We start from the raw sequence: 12,169 nt of genomic DNA on the forward strand, positions 1-12,169 counted from the left end.
GTCCTTGTGGTTGTGGTACCAAGCCCCTCAAGATCTGAGCCCCCAAAATTTGAATCAAACTGATTTTTTTGTTGTTGTTAATCAGTAGCTAGAGCTCGACAGTCACGATGAAGCAATTGCATTGTGAACACTGTGTGCTTGACTAATCTTTCAAGGGAAAGGGAAGACAGTCCCAAGCTGAATGGGCTGCTTGGACAAGAGCCACCAGGAGTGAAGTCAGCAGAACTGAGCAGTAACTGGGGGAAAGGTAATTTCAGCAGTGGGAGATCCTGACCACCAGCCCATTGACCACCTACTCCAAATGAACCCAACTCAGATGGAGGGAAGAACTGTGCATTCAGACTAATTAGCATGAGAATGAGAGAGATAACTTGGAAATAGGAGTTTCAGAACTAATTAATGAAAAAGTTATATAATCTGTAACCAATGAATGCTGATGCCTTTGTTAAAATGTATAAATAGCATAAAGTTTTGATGATTGAGGAGCCAGCCTTTTGTGAGTTACATCCCAGCTCCCTACTTTGCACAACTAGAATATAAAGGAGAAATACCTCATCTCGGTGTGAACTGGTGCTGTGCACCTGATAACAAGCCTGTATTTGGGACAATAGCTAGAAATGTGATTAACATAAATGAGAGGCTTCCTTGGCATATAAAGATAAAACTGAAACTTCCACTGTGAATCTAAATAAATGTTCTTCAGCATTAATTTCTCTAAAGCAAAACATTCACAAAGCATTTTTTAATATAGATTTGCTTCTGGTTTGTATTCTAAAAATCTTTTTTTACAGACTTTACTGGAAAGCAGTTACAGAATCACCTGCACCACATATAAAATATGTAATTGTATCTTGGAGGAAAAAATAGGCTTATTCTGGTAACAAAAATTCTCTATCGATAGAATTTTATAAATACAGTGCAGCATGAAGAATTGCCTTTTTTTTTTTTTTAATGCCTTCTCCAGTACCACAGAGGTAAGTCATCATGTAGCTCCAGTCTCTGGTCAGCCTAACAATGACCCCTGTTACTAATGCCAAATGCCAGTTTGCAAGAACCACCAAAACTGTAGCAAGAACTTGTGGAACTCTTGATATAACCTTGTACACACTGATAGCCTTCTGTGTAATGGGGCACTGCTTCAGATAGCCTGGCAAATCCCTTCTGAACTCTCTAATTCCAGTCTTTGTTTCACCCTGTGAATTCTGCCAAACCCTCGTGTGCCACAGCAGAGAGAAGGGGGCTTTGCACACTCTGCAGATTGCTTCAGATGCTCCCATCTGCAGTGTAAGCTTGTGTCTTGTATATCAGCTGTGTGCTTCTCTGAGCTAGTATACACCTCAGAAGAGAAACAGTGATGAAACGCAGAGACAACCTCATAGCACAGGTAGCTATGGCACAGGGGAGCTGCTCAGTGGTTATTAGGAAAACTAATCCTACAGGGACTCACTCTGCAGACTAACAACTCTGTTCCTGTGGTTGAAGTATCACACCAATTAAACACATATTCTTCTCTGGGACTGAGACTATTGCTAGGGAAGTACAACTGTACCTCTGCACTTGCTGCTGCAGAGCTCCCATCCTGCCTGTTTCCAGGACATCCCAACAGCACGCTCATACATGCACAGTACAACCAATATTTAAACTAAGTGGAAAAAGGTGTTAGTACCTCTATGAGCTTCTGCTGAGCAAGAGCTTAAGAAATCGTGTAGGGCAGAAACATTTTGCCAGTTTCACTCAAATTAGCAACACAAAGGACAAAGGTTTTGTTTCTTTTTTCCTTCTTTAATACAACAAAATACATGCTCCTAAATAAACACCTGTCTTCACCCCTGATCAAATAGGAGGTCAGATTTAAAAACTGCGCTTGCCCTTCTGTTTCTTAGAAGCCTTCTCTGCCTCCATGTTGACAGTGCAGCTGTTCACTGAAAATTATGCAGAAAGATTAATAAAATCTTAGCTGGAATCTAAAGATGTATGGCAAGTCCGAAAATTTTTTAAGTAAGCATGGATCATGTTGTTCAGATGCAATAGCTGACACATTTTTACCTTATGGCTGTAGTAGTTATCAAGTGCAAATTGTAAAAAAAGAAATTTAATAGAGGAAAGTAAATCAATCTGTCTTCAGTCACATCCTGTCACAATTTCTCCTAATGTCCCATGATGATCCAAGAGGCCAGGGAATATAGTGTGACTATCATCCAGCAGCAAAAATATTATCACACACTTCAAAGCTACTGTCTGCCTTTCCTCTAACAAAGCCAGGGCTCTAACACGCACTCTGATGAAAACAGGATGACAGTGACAGACAAGGCAGTAAGACGAAACCAGCAGCAGCCAGCACACACAGAGTTGCAGTAAATCTAAGCCATAAACAGAATGCCTCTTGCACTTCAAACCTTCCAAGGGCCTGCACTTTCTGAAAGCAGGGCAGCAGCACTGCTGCACCTTTGACTTGCAGACCTATAGACAGTCAGAGTAGCAATGATTCTGGCGATTTTAAAACTACTCAGGCCCATGAAACTCTCTCTTTTCACATATTTGGGGAGAAATGCGTGGCTGCCGGTGGGCAGCCAGGCAGGCAGCCTGGTGCAGCCCCGGGCACAGCCATACGATAGGGCTGCCCACACTCTGCTGCAGGACTCCCTGTTCAGGATCAGTTAAGCTTCTGACACCGTCACTCACGCCGAAGTGCTCCTGATGGGAGCTGTGCTGCAAACCTGGCTTGTAAACCAGGGGATTAGCAACTAGTCTGTAGGTCCCCAAACTCCTGTCTTTCACACAGTGTATTAAAACATTTTTAGTTATTAAAACTAAATCCATAGGGAACTGCATGCTGTGGCTGGGTTTCTAAAATATTAAATCGAAAACCAGTTTGATGCAACACTAGAGCATGACCCAATATTTGCACATACAAGTAATCAATCTGCTCAGATTAACTGCTCTACAGACATGATTCATGTTGTTTTGATTTTCATTTTGAGAGCCTAAAAATGGCTACCGATTCTGAAAACCAGACCTTGTAGAAATGAAGAAGTCTTACCTAATGTTTTTGTTCTAAGAACAGATGACTAAATTTGAACAAGAAAAATGGCATTTAAAAATATTTTAAGTGTCAAATGTCTGGACTGCAGTACATGTCTGGACTAGATGTATTTATATGCATTGTGCTATTAGCACCATTAGAAAAATGAGCAACTGAGGCACAGGGCAAACCAGATTTGGTTTCAGTTAAAACACCTGCATCCAAGTGTCTGCAGTGCAAGATGGCTCCTGCTCAGTGTCTACAGCTCATTACAGCGGGTGGAGATGGGTAAGGGTCAGGAGAGTGACTGAGTTGGACAAATGCAGTATTCCACTTTGAGCTGCATCCGTGATTGCTCAGTTACACATCACATTACTGAGAGCACAGCTACCCCTCCTGAACGCTGGGCCGTGGGGCCTGGTGTATGGGACACAACCCCCACACTGTTCTCTATCCTTTCTGTACACACTGCTGAGATAACCTGTGCACACAACCTGCCCTGATGGCCTGGTGACTCTTTGGAGTCACCTTCAAAAGAGCACCAGCAGAGAGCCTGCTTGAGGTTAGACAAGATGCTTGTCACACACAGCAGCAGTTTCATTCAAGGCTCTTTCCTCCTGCTAACAACCTGAATTCCTTTTATGGCAAAGAATGGACAAGACAGCAAATGGACAGATAGCTTGACTTTTCTGTCTTTCAGAAGGCACTAGTTCTATCTAGGCAGAGAAGGAATATTTGAAGAATGGGCCAAAGGTTAAGAGGCTTAGTACTGTAAATGGCTTGGGAAAGGTGAGAAAGAAGCATATAATCTAGTTTTGGTGGAAAGTCAGGAACTACTGGAAGATCTGTAATGATTTCATACTGTAATGATTTCATGCTGCATCACTCTTCTGGAAGATTTTAGGACCAACAGAAAGGCTATTCTGACTGAAAACACAGGCAATGCAACTCACAACTTGATCTACCACAGTATTTGATTTCAGTCAGGAGGTTGAAATTACAGCCTTTCAGAAAACAAAGACATCTTGTGTCTCCAAGTAACACTGTGACAATTCACTTCTTCTTGGCAGAATACACAGGTCTCACCAAATCGTCCCCAATGCAGCGTAGCTGAAGGTAACTCAGGTAAAACCTATCATCCAGGACACAAAGTGCAAGGAATCTGCTCTGAGCTCATTCCCAGTCCAGGCAGCTTGACTGAGGATGCATATCATATATATAAAATGCTGGAATGATGATCATCAGCCTGACTGGTTGCTGCCCAAGGTGTGCATGGTTTCCTGAGGTTTGTAAGCCAGGAGAGTGAGGCCACACAATGAACCAGGCAATGCGTCCAGTACCAGAGAAAGGCTGTAGTATTTTTTGTTTGCTTTCTATGCCAGCTGTGATCAATGTTGGGTTGATTCCTTGAAGAATGCTTCTTGGATTCCACCTATCCTTTAGCCAGCCATCCACCTCTCACAGTGCTCATGAGAGCAACCAGCACAGTGTTTTCCAAACTGGTCATTAAGGATCTCTGTTGTTCTTCACCTTGGTACACAGGTAACACCATTTTTTCCCCAAAGAGGAATCCACATCAGGACAACTTCTGTTCCCTAGTGTTAGCACACAGCTGTTGTTAAGCTGCTGAAGGTATTCTACCAGGAGGTTTAGGGGCCTTGTAGTGAAGACAAGAATGGTCAAGTAGTAAGTGCTGAGATGTGGTAACATCTGAGTTATCCAGGCAGGACATTAGTGCAGTGAGTCAGAAGAGTGTCCCAGCTTCAAGCATAGAAAATACTACAGCACAAAAGGGATCCTTTAACATTACAGAATGATTTCATACTCTTTTTCTTCTACCAACTGCAGGCCTGAGCACTGTGAACACATTGCTGACAGCACAGAGGTTTGCTCTTCAAAAACTACACTTCTTACCTGTCTCAGAGACAGCAGGTGAGTTTCAGTAGCATATTCTCTGGGGTTTAGATACTAGAAGCTACTACAGGTGAAAAAGACTACTACTAACTAGCAGATTTCTGCTTTAACCATGGGCCTTTCACATTCATACACAGGAGATGAACCACAGGAAACATGCTTTATGTTAATTCAGTGTAGTCTATTTTTTCCATTTCATTTCAAAATTAAAAATAAAGTCAGATTCTCTGTTGACAGTTGGAGAGCTGTAACTCTGAATGATTATATTCCAAGGATTATTTCTTTTCTTGATTATTAAATAAGCCCTTTTTTGATCCAAAGAACTACTACTCTGTAGTATTATTGAGAAAAGAAAAAGAACAGAAAATGTGCAAGCTTCTCAACAGTTTGTCAACCCGTGCTCCTTGTATCTACCAATAAAGTGCTCCAAATCCAGCTCAGATGCTCCAGCACTTCCCTGGTTTTTGGCATCAACATCCAGAAGAGCCAATTCCCAATTCTGTGTTCCTGCCAATGTCATTTAAGCAAATACTTTGTGTCTGATATATGATACAACCGTTATCTTATTTCTTAAGCTTTAAACATCAGATTTCATTGTGTTCCCAAAGTGGTACATACAAAAATATAATGCTGGTAATGTCTATTTTTTAAGCAAAACTTGGAATCTCTCATCTAGTCCTTAAGTGATAAATTTAGAATTCATACTGCACAAGTAACTAAACTCAAGATGATTAAGCTTCAGGGAGGAAAAAGCACACACATGAAGTAATGGCTCAAGAATCTCATTCCAGAGAGACTCCAAAAACCCTTTAGAGCACAAGAAAAAAGGCCTTAAAATATATTTGTTGATACCAATAGATAAAAAAACCCCAAAACAACCCACAATAAATGTAACATATCAAATTTCTAATTTCAGACACTGTTTATAGATGGGTAAGTCCTACAGTTGTTACCTAAATGTACGTTAGAGAAAATTTGAGTAACTCATAAATTACTAGTCTAATTCATTTTAGCAGGTTACACCCGCAAATACTGTAAAATTCAGCATAAAATAAAATTTGTTAGAAAAACACCCCACTTATTATATTTAGGCAATGATTCTATTTCTCAACATGTATGAATTATTTTCAAACAAGGAATGATTTGTTTGTCTTTTTTCTTTCAAGCACAATATAGCAGACAAGCCATAGCAATTTGGCAATTAAAAAAAAAAAAAAAAAAGGCTCCTTCACAAGTGGGTAAACATCCTCAAACTTTCAAAGACTGTCTTAGATGTGTCAGGCTAGAGGCACTGACAAGGTGCTTAAAAACATGGATATTAAACCTCCCCAGCTCACGCTCTAGTTCTGACTATCCCATCCTTTCCATCTTCTCACTCACACGAAAATTCCAAGCAGTAAACAAACACATAGCAACAGGAATCCTTACTGCAGTGCTAGAGGGTAACACTGGTCCTCTGAGAGACAAAGGCTGAATATCTTCTAAGCCTCCCTAAACCATTTTCACTTTTCTATAAATAAAGCTGCTTATCACTGTACTTAAGCTTCAGGAACTTTAATTAGACCAAGAATTCCTCTAATGATTAGATAAAGGCTGTTGCAGTGGACTGCTAACAGTCTTAAAAGCAATGGGATCTTTCCTCCTTTTTCCTCTTTACAAGAATCTTACTTGGGAAAATAACCTCTGTCAAAAAAAGTGCCTCCTTTCAAATGCCTGTTTAACCTTCTGCTTATGAAGTGGAAAGGAAATGATTATTTACTTCAGCTCATCCTGCAATTAACAACTCCAACTTCACCACACACTTAAGGCCTAGAAATCAGATAAGCACTAAACCTCAAAACAAAGTGTACATCAAGTAACAATTTGAAATGCTGGACTCTTCAGATGCTTTAGGAGACAGAAGCAAACTTCTGAAGTATCCTGAACTCAAACTCTACAACTGCAGGACAAAGATTTACATCTGTATAATCCAGGTTAAGTTAGAACATTCACTGACAAGAGTTAATTATTTAGAACTTCTTCTAGAATGTTTATTAATGATCCCATGTTTGTTTGACCTTGAAATGTTGCTGGTTTATCGCACTTGCCTGGAGCAGTAGCTGTTTCCAAGGAAGCTGCTTAGCAGCGGTGAGATCTGCCAGGAGGACAGGGTGTCACATTCTTACTCATTGTGTTTACTCAGCAGCACAATCCAACTTTCCAGAGACATGAAACTACTGCGATTTGACAGTGGCTATTTACTGCTTTGTGAACTTAGCCAGGTGACCAAAGTCACTTTTAAAGTGTGCAATCAATCTACAGATCTATTTTAAAACCTGTGCCGCAATCAGCACTTAAAAACCACACAGTTTTACACTAGTTGGGTCAAATTAATTTTATTATGCTTCATGATGAATTGCCACCAGTGCAACATCCTATTCACTGTACATTTCAAAAATTCACATACTAAAAATTTCAGTTTGATAAATGGAAAACTGAATGATTGAGAAGTTCTTACGAATTTCATACGTACAAGTGGCTAGCTGATATTGTCTATGCACATAGAGTGTTGAGATACAAAAGCCTCATGCTAGTTTGTTAATTGCTAAGGCTATCTGGACAGTCAATTAACCAGAATATATGAGAGGCCTTCATTACAATGTTTAGCAACAGTGCACCAGTATCATGAAATGCTATTTTCTGCTCGGAGTGCAAGTGGCAGAGTGCTGAAGCATGCAGCTAGGACTAACTGAACTGCCATCGCAGCCCGTACGCTGAAACTTACCATGAACAAACACGAAAGGAAATACTAACCCAGACACCACAGCTGTGAGTGTATTTTTTGTATGAAGAAATAGAAAACCCAAAAACTTTCTTTGGCCAGTATCTACAAATCAAAGTTTTATTCAATAATGCAACTTCAGAGCTCCCAAAATCCAGAATAGAAATTTGATTAATGAACTGTGATGCTTAATTATTAACTATATTACAGAAATTCCAATTCTGGGAACATAACAGCTAAACATATCTAGTAAGTAGCATGTTAGGAAAACCTCTAGGCCTCATCTGCTTAATTTTAAAATGCCCTATATGCAGTAAAAATATGAGTGCAGTGCCAGAAGTTATATGAAAGCCATACAAATATTTTCCTTATACACAAGTTGTTAACTCCACTGCTGTTAGCTACACCAGGCTGCACTTGCACTTGATTCAAAGCTCAAGCCATTACAGCAGCAAAGCTAGCACAAAGTGTTTCCAGCAAAGGAGGCCAATGCGAAAGTTACTGCAAGAAAGTGAGACCACTTGGCAATTTTTTTTCTCAAGTTATGTGCTTAAATTACTCTCGGAAGAAAGTTAGCATCCTCTGAATAATTTAACTACAACCTTACCTCTCCCACTACTTTTCAGCAACTTTCTTTTCTCCTCCTACAACTAAATTAATTTGCTAAAGACTAGGTTTTAACTGGGTTAGAAATCTGAGCCGTATCATGCAGGTCCAGCCTGTCAAGATCAGGTCAACACTGGGTTTCAGTCAGTACTTTTCTGATAACTTAAATTTCTTTTGATACCCTGACTACACTCAAAGACCCAGGACACTATGTATAAACTACACTCCAAATGTAACTGACTTAACTAAACATTCTGTGTCAGATAATGTGGTTTTTAAAAAGATTTTCTACCTGAAAATTACACTAAGTACAGTAATTAATGCTGCAGATATTAAATACCCACGTAGCATAGATTAGTACTTCATAATAGGCAGATGTGCCAATGTTTACTGCACTACAGTGTACAATGTATATAAATGTGCAAGCTGTGAAATGAAAATCCCATTTTCTGTCCACTTATTCAGATACTATTCTTGTGAATCAGGTTCTTGATCTTTATCGCAACCCTCGGTCTTAAAGCCAACATATGAAGATAAAATACTGTCATAAAGTTCAGTACTTATCCAAAGTATATTAATCTGAGTTAATGACTTTCCAACCTACAGGATGTAGGATTGGTGTTTCAGCATCTGCTGTGTACCATAAAGCAAAGACTGCAAAGTAATACCACTTGTATTTATTAGTACACCAATGTCCTACAAATTTTAAAAAGGTAATTAAATGCTATTGAAGCAAGCTTTAAATGCAGCCCTTCAGCCTAAGAACCACAAAAAACTGATTTTAAAAACAGATCAAACTGTAGTGATTGCCAGCTTCCAGTACAGCCCCCAGTAATTTAGACATCTTCATTCTGAAAGTAAGAGCAGGGAAGAAAAAAGAAACCAAACAAACAAAAAAAACAACCAACCAACAAAACCCACCCGCTCCAAAATCCCCCAGAAACCCTCCCAAAGACCCCAAACCAAAACAAACCAACCAAAAGTTGAGCTTGTCTGCATCAATGTTGCCTTTACCACTATGACAATATAGGGCCACCCTGTTTAACTTCAGATGGAGGTCCCCAGTTGAAGAATTTAATTACTACTGCTGTTCAATAGCAGTCAGTACTATAGTTAGGGCAAGGTAATTTTCACAACTAGCTGTGCATTTCTGTAGTGCTTTTGTGTTCTGTAAAGCAGACTGCTACGACTGCAATGTTTTGATGTATTTGAAATCATGCAATAGTATAAACCAGCCTCAACATTCATATAGCATTGCATTTGAAATCAAGGGGCTAAATAAACTAAGAGCTGCATCACTTAAAGAACATAGTGCTATACTAGGCTTTAATAAGAAAATTTAGATACAGAAAAAGTAGGGTATGAAAATAGTGTTTTCCTTCTTGCATTATAACTAAATTACATTAAGGTTTTTGTCAGTCTCACATATTACATTTAAACTCCCTTATTGATGGAATGGAAAGTATTCACATGTACATGATCATCCAGGTGTAAACTTGCACACATTAACAGGGAGTAGCTTTGTAGAGGATTATGACAAACCTTTACAGATTAAATGAGGTATTGCACAGATTAATAAAAAAGCAAAAGGCAACAAAAATATACAGCAAATTGGTAGAACATTTACATGATAATTTTACAGAATCCATAGACAGAAAGCAGTGTTTAGTATATCATTCACCTTAAAAAATATATATATAATAATATATGATCAATCATCCCATTCGTCATCATCCTCAAAGTCTTCTTCATCATCTTCATCCTCATCTTCATCTGTAAGACAGGAAAAGCAAGTCACTTGCATGCACAGAATTAACAAGATAAAAGTATTACTGATTTCTACCACACTCTTCTGAAACGAGAACGATCAGTTCAAGGTCGTCATGACAATACATTTCATAATACTCTATTTTAAGATTGCTAGACATGACATCCAGTTCAGATCATTACTAGATGGAAGTTAAATCTAATTTGTTTATTTTCTCACTCCTTTCTTTACATAGGAAAAACGTGTTTTGTTTTAGAGAAAAAGAAACAGAGGTTCTCATTTAACCGTTACTGCTTATTAGTCTTTCTTAAAGAATGTCCAAGTTGCCAGCTTGTTTCAGACTGGGTATTAGACTTCAGAACAGAATAATTTCTGGAATGTATAAACTGCTTCCCCAGGTTTACTACATAATGGAATTTGTTTACCTTACAAGCAGATAAAAAAACAGCCTCCCAAAAATGTCTGGTAAGCTAAAACCATCATGGATACTGGAATATTCAAAACTGTAATGAACATCAACTTCAAAGTCAATGCTTGTTTTTGGCCTTCCACTTTTTTTGTATGCATCATACTTAAAAAAATGTAGCCTGTTAAAATTAAACTACTTATCTGTTGGACAAGAGCATTTCCTTCCCATAGGAAAACACTGCATTTAGCTCCCTTCAGGTATTTAATTTATGTTAAGCACCAAAATTGGTAATTACTACGTAGGGTAGCATATCAAAGAAACATACTGCACTTGATCAGATGCTCTGCAGACTGCATACCCAGTTCTGATATCAAGGCAAGTTCTAGAAATGTATCAAAGCCTAAACAGGACAGATGTACCCAAACGGCTGCACTGCAGCTACTGAACTACATTTATCACAAGCTGGTATTTGAGAAATGCAAATCCTCTTGCAGCCCTAATTTCTCCCAGCACTTAAGCATGGAAAGTTGATTCAGTCCTAGTAGAAGCCTAGTCAAGTAACACTGAATATCTGCTCCTTATCCAGGAGGTGGCAGCCAAAGCCCACTGGGAGCCACAGCGCAGGAGCTGAATACTGACAAGAGATTTGGTGTCAACAAACAGAAAGCATAAAAAACTTTCTTCCAAAATACTTTGACAACTTATTTCGTCAGACAGCAAGTAAATAAAAACAAGTCAGTTTAAACAACAACAACAACAAAGTCTTTATAAGGATATTAACCTTGCTTAGTAACTTAGTTGAGGATTACTGCAAATTGCTACATCCCAGTAATTCAAAGCAACATGAAAGAGCCATTCAGTCCAATGCCAGGGCGCTGCTGAGAACATTCTGCCCTGCATTACATGCTGGAATCCATGGTTTTCCCCAGGAGTATTTTATGATAAATAGATGTGCTAAGTTTTGAAAACCTGATGCTTTAAGATCAGAAAAATTCCATCAAACACACCTGAAGAATGAATGGCTTTGCTCCTTTTCTGCATAACTTCCATTAATGCACCCACGATTCCTGAGGTGGGTGCAGGTGTAGGTGGTGCACTCTCCTGACCATCAGATACCTTGGAAAAAGGTTACAAAAGAAAGATGCAATTAGCAAAACAAAACCTCTGTATTGTGAGACAAACTTCCTTGTACGATTAATGAGTTTATTTTCCACCAGAAGAAAGTTTGGAACAGCTTGTTCTTTCAGCTCAAACTGCAAAATCTTTATTTAAAAAAAGTCAACTTTTTTACCATACAGCAACTGTAGTTAACCACAGGTTAACCCGAGGTTAAATATTTCAGCTTTTAGAAGTGAGTGTTCATGTAAAGGAAAGCTTCTTAATATGGTTGTACAGGCATGACTCGGCTGCATAACCATTATCTATCTTTGGTATATATCACAAAATATTTTGCATTGTTTGGGTTTGTAAACTGAGACTGCTTTGGGCTGAGAATCCCTTCTGAAGCAATTAAATTTGATAATGCCTACCTCTAACGGCAAATAAATATAAACACACCCTTAAACTTTTTACAGCAGAAGCCTCAAGTGCAGAGGAGTGGCAAAAAATAAGTACCAACAGGCAAAATAGTTTTCAAGATATTATTTTTAAGATAATCAGTGGCATCAGTAAGAAGCAGTAATAGCCTGT

General features: G+C 38.8%; 1 protein-coding gene across 1 annotated transcript in view; it reads right to left on the minus strand.

The window, feature by feature from the left end:
• Window positions 1-7,295: 7,295 nt before the first annotated feature.
• Window positions 7,296-12,169, minus strand: part of WASL (WASP like actin nucleation promoting factor) — a 50,463-nt gene continuing 45,589 nt past the window's right edge. Inside the window, exons 10-11 of the mRNA XM_063396772.1 lie at window positions 11,488-11,596; window positions 7,296-10,076 (exon numbers count right to left, since the gene is read on the minus strand). Of these exons, the coding sequence (XP_063252842.1) occupies window positions 10,015-10,076; window positions 11,488-11,596 (171 nt within the window). The 3' untranslated portion in view covers window positions 7,296-10,014. The remainder of the gene's footprint in view (window positions 10,077-11,487; window positions 11,597-12,169) is intronic.

This window comes from Prinia subflava, chromosome 4 (assembly GCF_021018805.1).
Source record: "Prinia subflava isolate CZ2003 ecotype Zambia chromosome 4, Cam_Psub_1.2, whole genome shotgun sequence".
Lineage (NCBI taxonomy): Eukaryota > Metazoa > Chordata > Aves > Passeriformes > Cisticolidae > Prinia > Prinia subflava.